The following is a 22,877-nucleotide window of genomic DNA, read 5'->3' as shown; positions in this document are numbered from 1 at the left end:
GACTTTTAATCTGAGGCCATAATTTGGGTCCCAAACTTAATGCTTACAGAAATGTCCAATGAGAGACGAAAATGTCCAATTAGTCGTGTTGCATTACTGATCTGTCCAATTTGCTAGATGTCGAATCAGAGGCAACTTACTGTACAATAATTGCACGTCATTGTTGCATGCAATGCGCTCGTTTGGTGCTGTTTGTTCAATTAGACCCCTCGGCGAACGTGTTTTGTTGTGGTCACTAATGAAATAAAAATAAACAAAGTCCAGTGAAAAATTATTTTGCTAGGCAGAATCCACGATCATTCTGCTGTGCATATTGCTTGAAAATGTGAGAAAGGCAGATATATTCGATATATTAAGTACGTGATGACACTGCAGCGAGGTTTTCTTCGTGCGAAGAGCCATGAGCGGGACGAAGAGGACGATGATGAAGACGACGATTCGGATACAATAACTGAGCTGTCGTTTTCAAGATCCCCTACTAGCAGCTTGGGAAGGAGTAGCACCGGCTCGATTCCATGGGCAGAGGACGCTGTGAAACAGAATCAACAGGAATGGGAACGTATTGAGCGAATGTTTTATGGTGAGGAGGAACTTCCAAAAGACAGTAAGATACGAGAGGAGTTTGTAGAATGGATGACTGCGTTCCCCCATTTGAGAATTGTCGGGAATGGAATAACAGTTCAGGAGAGCCCATTATCAAAATGTTCTGATCAATTTCATGAAGAAATATTTGCCATTGATCCACCATCAGCGAGTCGCATTCGTTCGTCTAAAAGTGGTAAAGTGGTGAAACAAGTAAAGGAATGTGAATTGCAGCTTGTTCCTAACGATATCGAAAGGTATCTTCATATCAGTTCTGGTCATGTAATGCGAAACAATCATAGAAATGCCAAAGATTTATTTAAGAATAATGATTCGCTAGTTTCGTTCGTAGATACAGTAGAAAAACCTTTAAAGCAAAAATCTTCAAACAATCTGGTTATTCCGACATCAAATCAGTCGTTCGGTATTTTAATAAGCAACAATTATAATTATCTGACGGAATCAAACTTGGCAAACAGCAGAAATGGTAGCGCACAATCTGTTACACGCTTCAACAATAGTATTATGCACAAGAAATTGGCACCACTTGGTCAGCGACCAGAACCGAGGCAAATTGAGCTGGAAAAGCCGGTATTATCCTCGTCGGCTTCAGCAACAAACACCCGTATACCACCTCTTGGTTCAAACTTCAAATTTATCGTCCGAAATCGCAACGTTAATACTGTCAGGACAGAAATCGATCAGCGACACGTAAAGTTCAACATGGTTAAATCTGCTACCTCCTCTCGTTATCCGCTGTCCCCCACCAAAAACAGTATCATACTTCCGTCGTTGTCCTCGCTGGATGCACGGGAGAGAACTGGAACGATTACTCGCGGCTCTCGGAAGGAGTCTTTTAATTCTCAAATTGTGGGGCGTTCAATTTCGGCTGCTATCACACAGAAAAATTCATCCAAACTCAACGGGAACGGTCACACCCCCAAAGTGAATATTATTCATTATCACTGAAATTAAATCTAAGAAGCAAGAGAGATCAGCCTAGAATATCGTATAATTTGTTGCGAGCTTTTTACAAATATTTTACTAGATCTAAGAATTTTATACGTTTGTAAGTCGCAGAAAAAATATCCTATGTTTGCAAATAACATAATAAAGTTCAATCGGGTATGATAGCGCTTTATTTGTCACTGTTATCAAATTAAATTTTCCTCATTGTGGTTCACAATTTGAGAAATATCCCTCGAACATAAATGCATGCTCATGGGGGTTGTTAAAGTTCAATCATTTGTCACCTGGAATTTAGTCTTTCCCTGGAGCGTTTCGCAGGTTTGTAAGTAGCATTCCTGGGATGAAGCCCTTTGCTTCCATCATGATTGTCAAAGAAAGAGCTAATCGAAGTATCGATAACATTCTGGAACAGATCAAGTCGTACGGGTTTCACCTGTAAATCGTAAAGTGTGTTTTTGGTTCCTTGCGAATCAAATTCCTGGGGCATATTGTCGATAAAGACGGCTTACGATCAAATCGAGCGAAGAAAATCCATCAATCCATCATCAGCGTATATCCAAAAAGCGGAAATAGTCATGAGCTTAGACTTTACATCTGATGAAATCAAATGTTAAAATTGTACAAAAATTAACCTTTTGCCGCATTATTTGATTTCAAATAGCATGGATCAAACACGAACGCAACGAGTCGTTCCCCTATAGTGTTGTGCGTGCGTATCTGAGTTGTGTCGGTGAATGGAACAAGTTTTTAGCCTTTCCTTCTCACGAATACCATGCGCCTGGAACTAAGCAATCATTTCATATCGATACACCACGAGTGAGGTTCAATGTTGTACGTTCTGACACAGTCTAATCGCCACGAGTGTCGTTCGATGTTGTACGCGAAAGGGTTAACACCGAGCGAAGAATTGACATTGATACAAAGCATTTTGCATGGGGTGTTAACTGTCCTATATTCCTCCGCAGATACGATAGGGAGAAGGAATTAGTAGACTACTCCTAATCATCCAAGAAACCAGTGTATCATAAACATAATTTACTCTATCTGAATGTTGCAGGTTTACGTACACATTTCGACGAAGTTGAATTACTATTATTTAACAAAAAATCGAAGATACTAGTTATGGTACAAACACACCTAACAGAAATATCTGATCTAAATGGATAAAATGTGATTCAATACACAATGTTGGATTGTTTGTCCAGATCTGCACATACTGGAAGTGTATCTATGTACATTGGGAACTACATCATCCTTTGAGATTTAAATCCATTGAGATTTAAACAAATATCTAATGATATAAGTGGGGATAATTCAGAGCTCTGAAATGTCTGAAGTTTACGCTGGTTTTTGTTGAAGATTGTAATTTAGCGATATTTTCCCATTATATGGCAGCACTGCTGTTGTTGAACGCCGTCGTTAAAACCAAGGCGGGTCTATGGTACTAGGTGAGGCCGTTTCGTCACTAAGTTAGTCAGGGGAGCGGTATATGAAAACAGTACGGAAGAAAGCAGAAGGGGAATTATTTCCTTGAAGCGTGAAAGAGACAGACTGATCACGAGCGAGCTTGGTCACAAGCGTATTGTGTTTTGTTTACAAACAAAACACAGTAGACTTCCAAGATGGCTGAAGAGTGGTTTTAGCAAGTTGGCCCACCTTAGGATATACTTCTACGCGCCTTGGTTAAAACCAAGGCGCTTATATCAATGTATAACAGGTGAAGCAACATCTTCACTTCATTAAGAAGGGGATTACGGTTTGTGGAGAGGAGATGTTTGTTTTGTTATTGCTAGGATACGCCATTTTTGCATTTCCACATGCGAGAGTAGTGGAAATGAGAATGAAATTCTACAAAATCATCCCTTCTTTTTCACACAAATTCGCGAAAGCTGAACATAGTAGGCATCGTTCGAATAAGCCTCGTAGCAGTTTGTAGAGAGCCGCCGGCAGCGTTCTGATGCTGGTTTGTAAACAATACCGACAGCAATTCCAATATGGCTGAAAGTGCATTTCATATGATTGTTTCACCTGGTATATATAGAGGCTAATAAGAGTGTAATTACAGCTGAATATACGTGCGTGTACCCCTCGACCAATACTACAACCAAGGTGGCTATATATATGTATACTAGGTGAAGCATCATCATCACTTTGATGGGAAAGGGACTACAGTTTGTGGAGCGGGGGTTGTTTGTTTTTGTTATTGTTATGATACGCCATCTTTGCACATGCGGGAGAAGTGTATTTTAAAACAGTGGAATTAAAAATATGTTTATTCCAGTTCGAAGATTTTCAAAACAGAACCAGGAAAAAAAGAACTTGAGGTGCAGTGTTAAGTTCAAGTACTAGTAAGTCTGTTAAGTATTTGAATATTGCTTTATGCTAACTTGTAAGATTTTCACAGATATGATATTATAATGTAAGAGATTACCAACAATATGCTCAACAAGCAATGGCCGATATATGTATGAGAATTGCTGACGGTATTGACCTCTTCGTTTGTGGTATCAGTCCCAACGCCACTGTAGAGAATAATTTTCTGGATTTCCCGGTTTGAGACCTTCTGCAAACAGTAGTGATCTTGTAGTGATTGATCATAACAACAACGGGAACAACATTGTTGATGGCAGCGGTGACAACATCACACTTAGTAGTACAGCTAGCAGCAGTAGCGATTACTGTATCACAGCACCAGTACCAACAATGAAGATTCCTATGAGACAAGAGTCGCTGACAAACTTGCAATCCGTCTCGAATCTGAACTGGATGAAAATAAAATTCTAGGAAATCATCCCTTCTCTCCATGCTAGAAGCCCACACCAACGTACTCATTCTGTTCACGTCTGAATTTTTGAAACGAGCTAGACCGTTTGTTCTGGCTATCATATTTTTTTAAATCGATTTGTTCACCGTGTTTATAACGGTTTCTGCGTCAATATTTGCGAAAAGGTTATCTTAAGATAACCTATTGTTTAAATCAAAATACATTCCGTCTAGCATACGTTTTTTATGTACTGCATTGATTTCATCGATTAAGATTGCCCTCAAATAGACAGTAGCATGTACTGAAATCTTGATGTCTGTATTCATTCGAGTGAGATTTAAAGAGTATTCCATTAGACATGACAGCGAAAGTAGAAGAGTAAACTGAAAACGAACGAAAAACTGTTATTAGAAACTATACAACATTACATTTAAGGAGGGAACTGTAGGGTTCGGAATTGTTTGAAAGAAACACGATTTACTGGTCTAACTCTGCGTTTATTCACCGTAATAATTTTTCACCTTCACGCTTGAACGTACTTATCTTGTCTGTCCCCTTTCCTCGCCGTGCTGCCATATCGTCCAATATTTTCACCTAGATAGAGCTGTGCTGTCTCATCGCTTTCGACGAGGGACACGACACCACAATCCCCCTTTTACTTTTATTTTCAGTGCGGAAGATAGTCCTTCAATTTGTTGGGCTCCTTCCTGCTGCGTTGCACTTGTTGATGATTCATTGTCGTCTGTATGTCCTTCCGATTGTCGGTCGTTCTTGGAATCCTGATGCAATCCATCCTCTAGCGAAAGTCTTGGGATCGGTGCACTCTCGTTGGTCGATTCAGTCGCTGGTGATAAATCTGGTAACTTCTTAAGATGTGCCACATTGCGGCGGTACTCTTTACCAGTTTCCAGACATCGCAATGTCACATCAGCCCCACTACGTCGCATAACAATATGTTCTTCGGGACTAAAATCTGTGCTAAGCTTGTTTTCCTTTCTGAACCGTTTGACTAATACCTTATCTCCCTCCTCGATGTCACTTCTACGAGCTTTCCGTTTGTGATCTGCATAGATCCTACCTTTTTCTTTTTGTGTTCGGTCAAAATCACTAACTGCTTCGTCACAGTGCACTTCGCGAGGAATTTGGAGAAGTTTGTTGCGTACCCTCCTTCCAAATATTAGGTCAAATGGAGAGCGGCCAGTGGTCGGATGCGGAATTGAATGGTACGACAATATATATTGGTCCAAAACTCTTCTCCAATCTTGCCCCAATTCCTGAGCAATCTTTAACCTTTTCAGTATGGAACGGTTTTGTCGCTCAACCTTACCGTTTTGCTGTGGCTAGTAGGGTATTGTGTTTATCAACTTTATTCACATATCTTCACAGAAAACCTTGATTTCTTCACAGACTGTATTCAGCTGTGGACCGTTGTCAGCACGCAAAGTCAATGGTACACCGTATCTGGTGAAAATTCTAGAAAGTTGCAGAATGGTTTCTCTTGCAGTAGTCTGCGTCATCTCACATACTTCAATGAAGCGACTATAATAGTCAACAACGACAAAAAGCGTTTGACCGTTCGGTAGTGGTCCCAAGAAATCTACCGCTATTTCTTCCCAGGGTCCATAAGGCATTTCTTTACGGACCATCGGTGTGGGCGGTTCAGGAGCAGCAACCAAAGTACTAGAACGACATCGTTTAACAAACTCTTCCACCGATACATCCATTTTTGGCCACCATACAGCACTCCGTAGATGCGATTTCATCATGCGTGTCCCGATATGTCCCTCGTGAGCAACACGTAATATCCGCTCTCGTAAAACCGTAGGTATTACGATTCTGTTGGTTCTCAAGAGAACGTCATCGCAACGGCAAAGCTCATTGGCTACTATGCGGAAAGCAAGTGGCAACTCTTCCACTTTGTCGAGATCTAGGCATTCTAAAACATGACGTATTTCTGCATCATCGCGGGATGCTCTGACAATTTCTTTCCAATCCAATGCAGCGGTTGTAGCAGCGTCTATCGCTACTTGTTTAATAGTGATTTCCTCAGAAGGGTCAAAAGGAACTGATTTAAGGGTGCTCAGCCGTGACAAAACATCCGCTACATTCTTCTCACCCGGTATGTAGATTATTTTATAGTCAAATGCCTGGATTCTCAAAACCCACCGCTCAATTCTGGCACAAGGCCTGGAACGAACGGTAAACAAATACTCCAATGCCTTACAATCGGTGAGAATGTCGAATTCACTTCCATAAAGATATGTGTAGAAACGTTCCACCGCCCAAACGATTGCCAGAGCCTCCTTTTCGGTTTGGCAGTATTTTTTCTCTGTGTCCGTTAGCGATTTGGATGCACAGTGGACAATTCTACTGCACCCTGACATATCGGTTTGTAGTAATAATGCTCCGAGACCTGTTGGACTTGCGTCAGTCATTATTGCTGTACGGTCCATTTCATTAAAGAATCCCAAGTTTTGGACATTAGCCATTGAAGCTTTAATACGTTCGAAAGACACTTGCTGTTCATTCGTCCAAAGAAAGGTTGAATCCTTTCTCGTAAGTTTTCGCAAAGGTTCGTCTAGTGTGGCCAGATTAGGTAGAAATTTGTTTAAATAGTTCGCCAAACCCAGGAAACTTTGAACTTCTGATTCACTTTCTGGTTGACGAAATGACAAAATCGCTTCAACTTTGGAAATAGATGGTGCGATACCAAGAGCAGAAATTGTATGTACCAGAAATTCAACCTTATCCACCCGAAAAACACACTTCTCCCAGTTTAATTCCACAGATCTGTCCTTCAAACGTCGTAGCACCTCCTCTAAGCGTTCATCATGCTCTTTTTGGTTCCTTCCTTCCACAATTACATCGTCAAGATACCAGTAGGTACCTGCACACCCAACTAATATTTGATCCATGACCTTTTGGAACAGTTCAGGGGCTATAACTAATCCAAAAGGAAGCCGTTTAAAACGGAAAAGTCCTTTGTTAGTAATAAACGTTGTGATATCTCTTGATTCCGGAGCTAATTCAACCTAATAAAACCCAAATGTGTTTTAGATATGAAAATTTATTCAATGGTAAACCTTCAATAACTCACCTGCAAGAAAGCGTCTTTAATATCTAACTTGCTCCAAAGTTTGCCTTTGCTAAGCCTGGCCAGGTACTCATCAACGACAGGCATCGGATGGCGCTCTCGCAGCACAGCTTTGTTGACTCGTCGTAGGTCAAGGCAAACCCTTGGTTCTCCGTTACTTTTTCCAACCACTACAAGTGGTGAAACCCAAGAAGCAGGGCCTTGTTTTACTTCAATTATGTCCTTCGTCAATAGATGATTTAGTTTCTGGTCTACCGCAGCTTCTAAGGGAATTGGAATGCGCCTAATCGGCTGGAACACGGGTTTGATTTCCGGGTCTGTGTGGATCTGCACCTGGACATCCTTGATCTTAGGAAACGATTCAGCTTCGGAAGCTTGTTACCGTCTTAATACGGAACAATTTAATATTACCGTTGTAGAATTTTGTGCTTGTTTTTTTTTGTAGAAAATTTGTTTTTTTTGTGACTGGTCTAAATGAGAGAAATGAGAGAAAGGTGGAGAAGAACGGGGAACGAGGAGGGAAGCGGAAGTTTAAAAGGAAAGCGGAAACGGTGGGATCGGGCAGTAAGGTCCAAGATAGTAAGCGAGATAGACGTGAGTTGAGAAAAAAAAAGTTTGGAGACAGTGAGCGGCAGTGAAGCCAAAGTACGCAAGGAGTGCAAGAACGGATACCAGAGGGTATCAGGGCCATCACCTGACGACACGAGTTCTGCCTACGATTATCGGGGAAAAGCTGTGAAGGTAACACCATTGGATCGACCTTCCCGAGGCAAAGTAAATTCCGCCGTTCGGGAAGCCGACGCACCCACGAGGAAGCATCACCGCGCGTTTTGAAGCAGTCTTCGATCGCTGGGACCAAGCAAAAGGGACGGTATTGGCCGTGAGACGCAGCTGGAAGTGGAATCAATCCGACACCCCGGTATTACCGAGAACAACAGAAGGTACGCTATTCCTCCTCCTCCTTCCCAACCCCAACGACCGCCGACAACGGAGCACCTGGGCATTACTAACCCGAAAATAAAACTTATTATAGTAAATTCAGTCTTAAGTTAATTCACAATAAGACCAGTCCTTCTACTCCGGTGGCGTTCAATTGTCTCTCTTAATTACGCGTGTTAGTGTGAGTCCTCCCGAGATCGGAAGCCGACCCTGAGAAACGGTACAGGTGAGCTAGCTTGGCAAAGTTCCGAGCAAAAGGTGACTTTCAATTGGCGATCCGCGATAAAAAAAATATTCCAATCTTCAATCGGAATATTTTTACCGAACCTCGGGGAGACTCAAACCAAGTAGTCGCTTGTATTGATACGGTTTCTACTAAAATGCTTACCTCGGAAGAGTTAACCTGAAAAGAGTGCTAAAGAGTGAAACTTAGATATTACTATCGAGTGTGATTTATCGATCGAGAGGTGCAAGAAAAAGTCGGAAGGTAATTGATTGTTACAAAATATTTCTCTGACTTGATTGTGTGGTAGCTAGGTACGCGATAGTTGTGCGATTTCCGTATCCTGCTGACTGTTAGTGCGTTCATTCTTTTAGAAAAAGTGAGAAAAAATGGAGAAATTCTCTCTGCAAAATATCGAAAAACGTTGTCTAGAAATTAGGGCAGATTTCCTTGATGGAGATGAACTAGATTACGAGCTAGGAATCAGAAACATAATTCTCACGGGAGATCTATCTATGTCGCGACGACGTCGGGTTTTGCGAGAATCCCTGAAACAGGAAAGAGAAAACTCTACGATTGAAAAAGTGCTAATTAACAATCCGGAATGTGAATTGGAAATATGCGAAGAAAAGTTAGAGCAATTAGAAGCGTCAGGTCTCACAGTCAGTCATATAGCACCGAAGTGCCAAACCTCACTCTTACACGTGGCAAATAGGTTGATAATTTTGAGTAGTTCCCTTAAAGACGAAACGATGAAACAAAAAGCGTTAGAATTATTAAAAAAGGTGATTGAGCTCAACCACCATTTTGGTGAAATAACTATTGGAACACTGGCACCTGGCATAAATGAAGTGGAAACGTCTTCCGAGAATGTAGCTACATTATCAACTTGTGTTAATACTGATGGTGATCAATGCGATAATGCAACTAGGTTAACAAATTCTTAGAAAATCAGTGATGCAGAAGTAGAGATGATTGGTTGTTTCAAACGAATGGGTCTACTGAATGATTCAGTAGAATCCGTGAATGTGAATAATTTCAGAGACGCTCTTCTAACCCTCGAAAAAGAACTCACACAGTTGAGAAAAATACAGACACAGTCAGTGTCTCAATCTGTGGATCTATCATCGAACGATAATCCGCAGATGGCGCCCAAAAACAATATTTATTTTCAAGATTTGTCACAATATAGCTCAGCGACTATTTCTAGTATTCACCTTGGGGCTATACCAAAAGCAACGGTTTCATCGAGCGTTAACACAGTATTGGTTACGCAATATTCGAGACCAATTTCCATGATTTCAGAAAAACCCAGAACTTCAATCTATTCGAACATTTCAAATCCAAATTATCCTTCCGAAAATACTTACGCTTTTCCGATACCTACCACAGCTCTCTACGTTGGCGCTGAAAACAAATCGCAATTTTCAATGAATCATTTCAATCAACGTGAACCATCCGAACCTCTATTGTGTCGAGAAAACAAATACGTCAGTACCAATTCTAATTGGCTAAATTCAGTTCCAAATGTGACATCCAGTTGGGCAACCAACGCAACGCGAATGCAGCCCCAAGATCGCTACCTTCCACGAAATTATGATTCAGGTTATTCATTTCAAATACCAACACACATAACGCACAATAGACCTTCAGAACCGCGAATTCAATCTGTGTCGCACAGAACGCTAGCAGTTTCGCAATGGAACATTGAAAAATATACAGGTAAAGATCAGGGCATAAAATTGAATCAATTTCTGTCCATAATAGACCAACTGTCGCTCTCTGAACGAGTATCTGAACAAGAACTGTTCGACTCAGCATTTCATTTATTCGAGGGTCCCGCTGCGAATTGGTATATGTCTATGCGCTCTGGCGGTAGGTTACTGAACTGGCAACATTTAATTTATGAATTGCGGAAAACTTTCGTCCATCCAGAACTCGATACGCTGGTTCGCTCTCAAATATACCAGAGACGCCAGCAGAGGAACGAAACGTTCCAAGATTATTACTTCAGCATGGAGAAAATGTTCAGGTCCATGAGTAATCCCATGGATGATCAAGAAAAATTAGATGTTTTAAAGCGAAATATGCGAACTGATTATAAAAAAGCTTTATTATGGAAGCCAATATTCGATCTATCACAACTGATTGAAGCTGGCCATCTGATTGATGCTTCAAACTTTTCCCTGTATCAAAAGTTATTTGGCAACGAAAAGTCAGTAAATGTTATTAAAGAAAATCATCAATCGATTGATAAATCTATTCAGAACAAGCAACGGTCATGCACTAACAGAATAGAGAATGGCAAACCGCTGAAGCCGCGTTCCGAACTATCAGGTTATTTTCGAACCATGTCCTCGTCTAACGAATACGAGAAGAAAACAACAGAGAATAATCGATCTGATGATGATCCTAGAGAAGGTTCCTCCAAGTTTCGGCGAACTTTGGACTATTTAGTTGCAGGTTTTCATCCTCCTCCAGCTAATGTCTGTTTGAATTGTCGCCAACCAAACCACAATACTGAGCAATGTCGTAGTCTCAAGGGATTAATATGTTTAATTTGTGGGTTCAAAGGGTTTGATAGCCAACATTGCCCGTATTGTCAAAAAAACGGGCTTCAGACGAACGAAAACCGCCGTTCGTCCGGGAAAAACGCGTAAAAATGTATGCTCCAACTCCAGTTTTTAATCAACCGCGAACCTCGCAAGTCCTTCAAATTCTCCTACCCACATTACAGGACAATCGCCCGTTTACGTGGGTTAATATCAATCATCACCGTGTCAAGGGATTACTTGATTCAGGAAGTAATCGAACTCTGATTAGTTATCAACTGTCCAAACGCCTCCGAAAGTTTAAATTAAGAAATCCGTCGGAACCAATAGAACTTCGTTCTGCCGAGGGAAACAAATTAAATATAATGGGTGAAGTATATCTCCCCTTTAATTTCGATGGAAAAATCAAAGTCGTACCAACTCTGGTAGTGGATGGCTTACTAGTTCAGTGTCTATTAGGAATGACATTCTGGACTGAATTTCATATTTATCCTCAAATTAGAGAATGTGCTTTAGTACAGGAAGCTGACGAAAATGCTCTAATCAGCATACAGAATGCTACTACTCTTTCAACTGATGAATTAAATGCTCTTGCAGAAATTAAACGATCGTTTAAAGCAGCAACACCTGGTTGCTTACCCACCACTCACTTAATTGAACATTCGATTCAAATATGCGACGAATGGAAATCCAAACCTCCAATTCGTCAATATCCATATACCATGTCTCCAAAAGTGAGAGAGAAGGTAGCCGAAGAATTGGACCGAATGCTTCAAGTCGGCATACTTGAAAGATGCCACTCAGAATGGTCCCTGAACGTAGTGTCTGTTATAAAGCCTACGGGAAAGGTTCGACTTTGTTTGGACGCTCGTAAAATTAACGAACGCACCGTACGAGATGCCTATCCCTTACCCCATCCTGGAAGAATTTTGGGACAGCTTCCAAAAGCCCACTATTTAAGTGCCATTGATCTGTCCGAAGCATTTCTGCAAATTCCGCTAGAAAAAAGATCCAGAAAATACACGGCTTTTAGTATCCAGGGGAAAGGGATGTTTCAATTCACCCGTCTCCCATTTGGTCTGGCCAATAACCCAGCGACTTTATCAAGGCTGATGGACCAAGTGCTGGGACACGGTGAATTGGAACCAAACGTATTCGTCTATCTCGATGATATCATCGTAGTTAGCGAATCGTTTGATGAGCATCTGCGGTTGCTTCGGGAAATAGCATGTCGTCTGAATAATGCGAACCTTTCCATCAACTTGGAAAAGTCTCGGTTCGGCGTTAGTGAATTGCACTTCCTAGGATATCTTCTGTCAGTGGATGGCTTGCGAGAGGCCCTGCACAGTCACCAAGCTGCGAAGATTTCTAGGAATGGCAAATTACTATCGCCGATTTATTGACGACTTCAGTGGCATCACCACGCCTCTGACCGAATTGTTGAAGACAAAAAGCAAAGTTTTGAGCTGGAACGAAAATGCTGAACAAGCTTTTTGTACAATCAAGGAAAAATTGATAAGTTCGCCTATCTTAACGAGCCCAGACTTCACCAAGGAATTCGCTATTCAAACGGATGCTAGTGATGTGGCCGTTGCTGGAATACTCACGCAAATTCAAGACGAACAGGAGAGGGTAATTGCTTATTTCTCACACAAGCTGACAACTCCACAAAGGAACTATCATGCTTGCGAGAAAGAAGCACTTGCCGCTCTCCTATCCATCGAGGCATTCCGTGGGTATATTGAAGGGTCTCATTTTTCCCTTATTACCGACTCGTCTGCGTTGACCCATATTCTTCAAGCTAAGTGGAAAACATCATCACGATGTAGTAGGTGGAGCCTAACGCTGCAGCAATATGACATGACAATCATCCATAGAAAAGGGAAGGAAAACATAGTTCCAGATGCATTGTCACGTTGTGTAGCTGTGTGTCCGCTGTGACTACTTCATCGTGGTATGACGACCTAAAACGAAAAATTATGAATCAACCAGACAAGTACGTAGATTTCCAAATTCAAAAGGGTAATATTTACAAATTTATATCAGCTCGTAGTCAGCTATATGATTTTCGATATGAATGGAAGATGGTTGTTCCAAGGGAAAAACGAAATTATATTCTGAAAGAATGTCACGATGAGGCGATGCACATGGGATTCGACAAAACACTGGCGAGAATAAAACAAAAATATTACTGGCCCAGAATGGCCACGGAGATTAAGGATTATGTGCAGAGATGTGTGGTATGCAAAGAGACGAAAGCCGTTTCAGTTCCTGTCGTACCTGAAATGGGAGAACAAAGAGTTACTAGCAATCCGTGGCAAATCATTGCAACGGATTTCCTAGGTCCGCTACCCAGGAGCAAGAAAGGAAACCAATATGTTTTGGTTACCTTGGATCTTTTCAGCAAATGGGTTATGCTTTCCCCAATGAGAAAAATTGATAAGACCACCCTTAGCACGATCTTAAAAGATCACTGGTTTTTGCGTTATTCTACACCAGAAGCTATTATCACGGATAACGCCACCGTGTTTACTTCCCGTAAGTTCAAAAGCCTACTTGAACGGTTCGATATCCGGCATTGGTTGAACTCGAAGTACCACTCTCAGGCGAACCCTGTAGAGAGGGTAAACTGAACCATTAATGCTGCTATTCGAACCTATGTTCGAGAGGACCAAAGACTTTGGGACACCAAATTATCGGAAATCGAGGTAATTTTAAACACTTCCGTTCATTCCGCCACTGAATTTACGCCGTACTTTGTCACTCACGGTCATGAAGCGTTTCTCAAAGGATCCGAACATAAATGGTTCCACCAAACATCTAACGTACCTAACCAATTCAACGATAACCGCAAGGAGTTGTTTGAACGTGTTTATGATCTGGTTCAGGATCATCTCAAGCGAGCACACGAAGAAGGAAAACCCCGGTATAATCTGAGACACAGGAAATATGCGAAAACATTTCAAGTTGGCCAGGCGGTTTACAGGCGCAACATGAAACAGTCCAATGCTATAGAGCATTACAATGCAAAATACGGGCCAATGTATTTGCCAGCACGGATTAAAAGGATCATTGGCTCGTCTTCCTATGAGTTGGAGGACGACAATGGTAAATCCCTGGGGGTGTGGCCTGCTGCCCACCTCAAACTAGGGTAATGTATTTATGTCTGAACAGTTATTCATTATGTTGTAGATGTTCATACAAAAATGTTGTTGTTTTGATAAATATCAATATCAGCGTTCACCAAAACCAGTCGTAGCGGTGGCTCTTCACACGTCTTCCATGATGCCATCGAGCTGAAAACCATAAGAATACTGAAGAAAGTCTTCCCAAGTTTATTATTTCTGTTCAGAACTCACAACGATTAAGGTGATTATTATTCCCTGGTTCGCCAACAGTTTCGCATTTAACACCAATTTTGAACTGATTGGACACTGCGTAGGTTTTGATGCTCACTATCGTGATAACGCGTCCACTTCAACATGCCTGATGCCATATAGTTGACAGCTACTATTGTTCCCCATTGTTTATTTTTCTGATCTGTCTAATAGATAGGCTCACATCTCTACCTTCTTGTTGACGCAAGTGGTAAGAGATGTACGATTTGGTTGGTTCAAATGATCCATTCTCACAATCCCAAAATAGGGTTATAAAATACTCAACTCTCGAATGCGCGATTCGATTAGTTAGATGTTTATTTTAATGTATCCTAGATAAATTACGTGAAGTGCTATCCAGAGCTATTCGCTGGAGACCAGAGTCTGAAGACGTTGATGGTCAGTAACAGGTTATTCCAACTAGGAACCGCCCTGAAGATTGCGTGGAGTCTGCTTAGCAGATGATGATGCCTTATGACCCCGAATATGCCCATATAAGCCTGCATGGTTAGTAGCAAAACGGTAATAGGTAGAATGAATGATTTAATCCTATCCGTTAGGTATCGAGACAGGAGTGGATTTGTCTCCAGTTAAGTATAGTAGTAGTTATGTAGTTAGAAAGAAAAGAAGCGAATAAATGAATGAATGAGGATGAATGTTTCGGATTTAGAGGACCGGTCAGTGATAGGAATGAATGAGTGTGGAGGAATGAATGATGATAGCATAGACGTGTAGATTTTCTTCTGTAGTCACAGGAGAGTGAACGAATATAGTTAGCAGTTATGAGGGAGTCACGTGGCTGTCCTACCCGGTGAAGCATAGTTGGGGAGGAGTCGGATGGCGCAATAGTTGAAAGCTGGAAGGCTAACCCGTATCTAGCGAAAGAGACGTCACGTACAATGATTTGGACACTCTGTTCAGGTGAACTCGGAAAAGGTTGGTGTTGAGGTAGGGTTGATCAATGAAAGACGAAAAATTGTTCATACAATTTTTCTACTTGGGCTCCGGGAAGATTGTTACCGTCTTAATACGGAACAATTTAATGTTACCGTTGTAGAATTTTGTGCTTGTTTTTTTTGTAGAAAATTTGTTTTTTTTGTGACTGGTCTAAATGATGATTGTCGTTAAATGTAATTTTTTTTGCCAATAAAAATTGTACCCACTAACTCAAGCCCACTGTGCCGCAAAAACGGGGTAACGCTTGGGTGAAGTATCAATCCCGCCTAGCTGTCACTGTCACTGCCTCTGACAGTAACCGGAAACAGGAAGGATGGAAGGAACAGAGAGAAAGGAGGAGAAGAACGGGGAACGAGGAGGGAAGAGGAAGTTTAAAAGGAAAGCGGAAACGGTGGGATCGGGCAGTAAGGTCCAAGATAGTAAGCGAGATAGACGTGAGTTGAGAAAAAAAAAGTTTGGAGACAGTGAGCGGCAGTGAAACCAAAGTACGCAAGGAGTGCAAGAACGGATACCAGAGGGTATCAGGGCCATCTCCTGACGACACGAGTTCTGCCTACGATTATCGGGGAAAAGCTGTGAAGGTAACACCATTGGATCGACCTTCCCGAGGCAAAGTAAATTCCGCCGTTCGGGAAGCCGACGCACCCACGAGGAAGCATCACCCCGCGTTTTGAAGCAGTCTTCGATCGCTGGGACCAAGCAAAAGGGACGGTATTGGCCGTGAGACGCAGCTGAAAGTGGAATCAATCCGACACCCCGGTATTACCGAGAACAACAGAAGGTACGCTATTCCTCCTCCTCCTTCCCAACCCCAACGACCGCCGACAACGGAGCACCTGGGCATTACTAACCCGAAAATAAAACTTATTATAGTAAATTCAGTCTTAAGTTAATTCACAATAAGACCAGTCCTTCTACTCCGGTGGCGTTCAATTGTCTCTCTTAATTACGCGTGTTAGTGTGAGTCCTCCCGAGATCGGAAGCCGACCCTGAGAAACGGTACAGGTGAGCTAGCTTGGCAAAGTTCCGAGCAAAAGGTGACTTTCAAGCTATACGATTGATGTGCAATCCAACTAGCAAAATACCTAGCTCCTTCGATGTTTCATCTCCCAAAATACTGCGTTGGCCCCCTTTGATTACGAAAAATTCAGCGCGAACTGATTTCTTGCCAACTTTGACATCCGTCACAAAAGAACCGAGAATTGTTAAGGGATTGTCATTACCATATCCTTTAAGAACTTTTTCGCGTCCTTTGACACATCGATAAACAGCTACGTTTGACTGCTTCAGCTGCTCCCACACGTTATCAGGAATTAAATTCACATCAGAGCCAGAGTCAACGAGCAAATTCAGTTGGACGCCTCCAATATGACATGTAACAACATTGGTTTCATTTCCCGAATGAAACGTGTAATATGTTTTCGATGTTGCTTCAACAGGAGCGAGTTTCCGGCTATCTTCAAGATTAGTTTCTGATTCCGTGACGGCACGTACTTGTTTTGTTGTAAGGGGTATCTTCTTATTAGAATTTCTGGAGCGACACGATGACTCAAAATGTCCTACTCGCTTACAGGCATGACACACCTTGCCTTTTGCTGGACATTTTTCAGATGTTGAAATATGATCCCGACGTCCACAGTTGTAGCAGCTGTATCCACTTTTATTCTCGAATTTACGCTTAACTCCAATTGGATTTTGAAAATTTTTGTGGAAACTCGGAACAGGTTCATCTCTCACTCTGAGAACCTGTTGCTTCACGTCCGCTTGGTCTATCTTTCCGCCGAAACTTTTCACCTGGTTTTCTATCCCTTCCAGTGTGACGCCTAAAGCCTCAACTTCCGAGAAGGAGCGATCCTGTTGCAGTATTCTACGCCGCAGTTCCTGTGATTGACAGCCTTCGATAACGGCATCGATTAAGAATATCTCCACCAAGGTTGTCTTCACTTCTTCTGGGTACTTGTCGAAACCACAATCGGATATCTGCTGTCGCAACCTTAGAACGAAATCAGCAAATCTCTCCCCTTCCTTTTGTTTTACTTGTCTTAACTTGTATCTCTCTAAGCAGTCTTGGCGATATGGTTGGAAGAATGCGTCCAGAGCATTGATTGCGACATCATACCATTGCTTCTCAAGTAACACTATGTAGCGTGCAGAACTCCCAGCTACCGTTTCGCCACTGTTCCGGGGATTCTTTAAAGGCGAGTGGCTTAAGCGCCACCTCTAAGAGCACAACTCGCGCGAGATTTGCCCGGCAAAGGACCAGTCTTATAACTAGCCTCTGAAAATGGTTGAAGAATCGCTCGAACAGTGACTCTTTCCCCAAGTGTTTCCCAATAACGTTCCTATGACTTTTTGGCCGCCACCAAAGAGATCTGGAGGAAATCCGCAGATCTACCCGGGAAAAAGAAAACAATCAACTACCTTGCTGTCCACTTATCACCTCTCGCTTCAGGCGCAAAAGTGAAACTCCAACGTAAATCCAAACATGTAAATTCAACAATTATAGTATACCCGATACGAGACGCAAAACGGTTTCTCCAAAAGAAAATTAACCCAAATACATATATCTCATATAAACATTTATTCCTAACTATTTAACACAATACTTTCCCAATCCTAATGTCTACCCTAATGTGTCCCTCGTGCGTCTCCATGAATTTAACCGTATTGTTTATTCTTCCTAAACGTCTTCTTTTTCTCGGTGGTCACTGCATCATCATTTACCGTTCAATAAGAAATACCCACCCACATGCGCATGTTATAACGGGTTAGGGTACTCACGGTTTGAATTCAAACTGGCTCTGCCCGGAGTGCTGTTATAGCGTAGCACTCCCTTCCGACGGAAATGGCTTTGTCGGGAACTTTGACTCCAGATCGTGGGGTCAGCAGTGCGTCACGTTGTCCTCTGCGGTGTGCCGAGCCTCGAAGGATGTGTTGGTTCTCAGGAAATCAACCCTAAATAAACCGCCGTCGAACGGCTGTTCGACGCTATAAGTTTGGCTTTATAGTTTCAAAGTAAAGCTGATTTTTTTTTACCTTTTGGAGCTTTATTTCAAAGCACAGACACTTAACGAAACCTTGGTAAATTTGAATTTCTTCGTTAATTTTCCCTATACAAAAAAGCAACAACTATTACACATTTTAAAGAAACCGTTTAACACAGAAACCTACTTCAAAAACACACCGCGACGCGATTTCAAAATCGCACTCCTGCCTCTTCCACAGATTGGGTCAAAGTGAACGAGCAAAAAGTATGACGGTTGCTTCAAACAATTAACCCTTTCCTCCAGGAGAACAATATTTGCCGAAGCCAATAAGGTTCTTTTTGAACCGCGAATTTCCCCAGACCCCCAGTCCTACAGCTAAACAAGTCAAAATTGTCCGCTCTTTGTTTCAAGGTTGAGTCAGCTAATTCTCGCGATTCTTCCACGAAACCTGGCTTCTTTATTTTCCTCGCGCATGAGTGACCACTCAAGCTAGCGTCGCTTAAGCTACTCGCTCTTGTATTGGTGTGGCGGAACATGAGCTTTGCCTCGCTCTTAGATGTTGTGTTGCGTACAACAGCACAACGATTTCATGCAAGTTATGAACATCTTCGTGTGCAATGATCGACGGGAAAAAGTCTGTTTCATATGTACTGAGTACTTATGTTTCAGCAGAAGTTTGGCAAGTGTGATTTAAATATTTTAATTATATTAACATAATAATTCCTCCAACAAATAAATAAATAAATAAATAAATAAATAAATAAATAAATAAATAATAAATAAATAAATAAATAAATGAAATAAATAAATCTACCAAAAGTGGGTGAATAAATATATAAATAAATTAACTAGAAAGTAAGTGTATGTACAACATTGAAAATAACTACATTACACTTAACAGAATATTTACAAGAAATGTTAAACACCTGTACACCTGTTACATCACTCCATGCTTAGTTTACGAAAATTTAGTTGAATGAAATCAACTAAATTTTCGTAAGTGCATACGAAATTTAGAATTTTTCCCAAAAACAACAGACAACAGAAGTACAGCTATTCGGGGTCATATGTTATCATCATCAACCTAGATTGACTCCTCCTCTGTTTATAGTTCACGCTCCATCACAGAACGTGTCTACCACTGACCTTCAACGTCTTTCGACTCTGGTCTCCAGCGAATGCTTGTTTCTTCCATTGAGGGAATATGAAGTATTACGGAACTGATATATATGGAACATAAACATGAAGTCTACCAAAAAGAATTATACTCACAAAAAAAAACAGATTTATGAAACGTGAAAAACACTGACAGATTTTCCCTACCGCTTGTATCAGGTGGCATAAGTCCAACACCTTACACTTTCACTAACAAACACACTTCTACGTGAATTCGTCTCTGAATTCACTGAAGCGAGTTGTTACCAAAACTAATCAAATCTCCAGAACAAATCAGGTTTATTCAGCCTCAGAAAACCTCAATCCTTACGTTGAGAACAATATTCTTTGATAAACTCACCGCACAAACTGTTTTGTGAAGAAATGGCCTACTCTGAATATCAACATCAGAAACATATCCACTTCTGCCACAAAACGCAAAACTACCTTAAACGAACGAAATTCTACATCAAATCTCTATTTGATAAAATGAATTTCGATGTATTGAAATATTTCCGTATAACTGTTATACGAAATATTTCACCGACTTATGCACGCCCTAACAATTTGCAGTGGGTTGAAATGTCAAAACAAAAATAAACAAACAGATGACGAATTCATACGGATACGACGGAAGGAAAAGCACAGAAGGCGTACCAAACTAGCATTGGATGCTAAATTTCGACTGGAAAAAATAGAAGGAAGAATCCTAGAAGAACGGATTCTACGGGGAGAGTATTTATTTACATAATTTGTTCTCTGAATTGATTCTTTATGTATTTTGCAGGATGTATACGGACAATGTAAATATGGAATAAAAAGAGAACATGCAATAACGAAATGTGCGCCTGGTATGCACAACCTTTGAACCTATTGGGATTCGCTGGTTAAGCGAAGGCATTCGCCATTAAAGAAGACTGACATTGCCAGGACATTGAAGCTGTATCCTTTTCAAAAAATTAACACTAATTGTAAGTACTAACATAGGTTATGATAGGAAAACTAATTCTAACATTCGAATCATCTGATAGGTAGGGTTTTTAATTTTTGTATTGGGATTGTCTGTCCTTTCAGATTAATCCAAAAATTTTCGATGGTCATTAGACCTTTATTTTTCTTTTAACCAAACAGTCTCGCATAACGTCACCAGTAAATATTGTTTTTGTGGGACGGCTCAACTCAGTGTACTGAGGAGTCAAATGGATATGTTGGCTGTTTTTACGCAAGCTTTATGCTGCATTGTCCGCTAAAAAGCTTTACATAGCTCAATCGTTTCACTCAACTCGCTATACGAGGAGGAATTTATGCAATAGCATTGGTTTCTCGCATTTTATTAATGCTTTGTTCCCTTCAAAGAGGTACCATAGCTTGAACATTTCAATGACTGGTTTCATGTGTTTACCATGAAACGATTTGGTTGATTTCCCTATTGGTGTTTTCACTAGATTTGTTTTATTGTTTACCTTTAGTAAGGTGACATAGCTTTAAAAAGCTAGTTTCATGTATTTTCCATGAAACAATATGTTTCATTTCCCTGTTGGTATTTTATTTAATTTTTGATATTGTTTACCTTTAGTAAGGTGACATAGCTTTAGAATTTCTCACGCTTTACTATTGAATTTCTTGAGGAAACTACAGTTGAATACTCCCAGCTTTTTCCCTTTATCATCCATCAATTCGTAACAGTTTTCCCCCGCGATTCTTTTAACCGTGGCTGGAATGTATTTTGCTGCTAACTTTGCGCAATAACCTTTACCTTTATCAGAATGTTCGGTATTTTTCTTTAGAACCTTCTCACCCACGCTGTATTTTGGGCAATTTGCATTTGACCTCAGATTGTAGTGCTTAGAGTGTTTTTGAAATGCTGCTTTTAAATTTTCCCTAACTTCTGAGTAAAGCTTTTCTCGCTCCGATCTGGTGATGCTTTCATACGGGGCATTTGTATCCCGCAACCGGCTATATTCCCGCCCATCTGTAACCATATTTCTTCCAAAAACCGTGAAGAATGGTGTGTAACGCGTGGCTTCGTGTACTGAGTTTCTGATAGCGTTGGCAATAGATTGTATGTTATTTGACCACTCCTTGTGATCCTTCTTAATGGTCGCTCGGATTTCGGTCACAATTACACGGTTCGCTCTTTCTGAATCGTTAATTTGTGGATGATAGCTTGGCGTTTTCCAATGGTACGCACGTATTTCTGAATTTACCCGAAGCAGGCAGTGGACCGACATAGTCCATTGTTATAAATTGCCAAGGATAATCAGCTATCTTTTTTTGGGTAGTAAGTGGAGCAGTCGTATTCACGTTGGTGGCCTTACTCGTTTGGCACGTTGCACAATTTTTGCAATACTGTTTTATTTCGGCATTCATCAGAGGCCAGTAATGCTTTTCTCTCACAGTGGCCAATGTTTTCTCGAAACCGAGATGGGCTTTATTATGGATATTTTCAACTATTGATTTTCTTTCGGCCTTTGGCGGCAACAGCTTCCAAGCAAAACGGGGATCTTCCACTTTCTGTTGGTTTTTTACAAGTTTGTAAACTCGTTCACCAACTACTCGAAAATCTGGGTGACTTTGAGGATTAACGGTAATCGCTTTTATTAAATCCTGATATTCAGGATCGACCAGCGTTGCTGTGATCGCTTCCACTGAACGCGATAAACAATCTGCTGTTATGTTTTGCTTGCCCTTACGATATTCGAGCTCGATATCGTAAGATTGGATTTTTAATGCCCACCTAAGAAGTTTGGAATTGCCTGACTCTACTCCGATGGTAAACAACCACAACAAACTTTTTGCATCTGTGACTACTTTAAATTTGGTTCCCTCCACGAAATGACGGAAGTGTTGAATCGCCAGTAGTACTCCGAGGCATTCTTTTTCGACGCTAGCGTACCTTTTCTGCGTACTGCTAAGCTTTTTACTAAAATACGCTATTATTTTTGGTTCATTATTTACTATTTGTATTAACGCTGCGCCCACTGCATTATCAGATGCGTCCGATTCGATTAGGAATGGTAAATTAAAGTTTGGGTTGACCAAGATAGGGGCGGATATCAGAGCCGCTTTCAGTTCTTGGAAAGCCTCTTCCGCTGCTTCTGTCCACTCAAATTTGCTTTTCCCTTTCTTCAGCAAATCGGAAATGGGGGCGACTATTCTGCTATGATTTTTAATGAATCGTTGATAGAAGCCTGCTAGGCCCAAAAGTCGACGAATATCCTTAACACTTTTTGGCCTTGCATAGTTAAGGATTGGTTCAATTCGTGAATTGTCAATGG

General features: G+C 41.1%; 1 protein-coding gene and 1 long non-coding RNA gene across 3 annotated transcripts; one reads left to right on the top strand and one right to left on the bottom strand.

Annotated features, from left to right (window-relative positions):
* The first annotated feature begins 219 nt into the window (after positions 1–219).
* On the top strand, positions 220–1,723 carry LOC129763002 (uncharacterized). Its single transcript, XM_055761699.1, has one exon. It carries the CDS (start codon positions 364–366, stop codon positions 1,549–1,551), a length of 1,188 nt encoding a protein of 395 aa, XP_055617674.1. The 5' UTR covers positions 220–363; the 3' UTR covers positions 1,552–1,723.
* Positions 1,724–18,173: 16,450 nt separating this feature from the next.
* Positions 18,174–18,742, bottom strand: LOC129763007 (uncharacterized). 2 transcript variants are annotated; one of them, XR_008740776.1, is made up of 3 exons: positions 18,629–18,742; positions 18,494–18,567; positions 18,174–18,435 (listed from the first exon to the last, which is right to left on the bottom strand). It is a non-coding gene; the product is annotated as an uncharacterized LOC129763007 (long non-coding RNA). The 2 variants fall into 2 exon arrangements; XR_008740778.1 differs by having other exon boundaries at positions 18,494–18,586; positions 18,629–18,685.
* Between the last annotated feature and the right edge of the window lie 4,135 nt (positions 18,743–22,877).

Source organism: Toxorhynchites rutilus, chromosome 1 (genome assembly GCF_029784135.1).
Source record: "Toxorhynchites rutilus septentrionalis strain SRP chromosome 1, ASM2978413v1, whole genome shotgun sequence".
NCBI lineage: Eukaryota > Metazoa > Arthropoda > Insecta > Diptera > Culicidae > Toxorhynchites > Toxorhynchites rutilus.
This window is presented reverse-complemented; position numbering and strand designations above follow the sequence as displayed.

Bases quoted from the DNA above. Each gene is read 5' to 3' on its own strand.
- LOC129763002 (XM_055761699.1), top strand. From the start codon at position 364: ATGACACTGCAGCGAGGTTTTCTTCGTGCGAAGAGCCATGAGCGGGAC.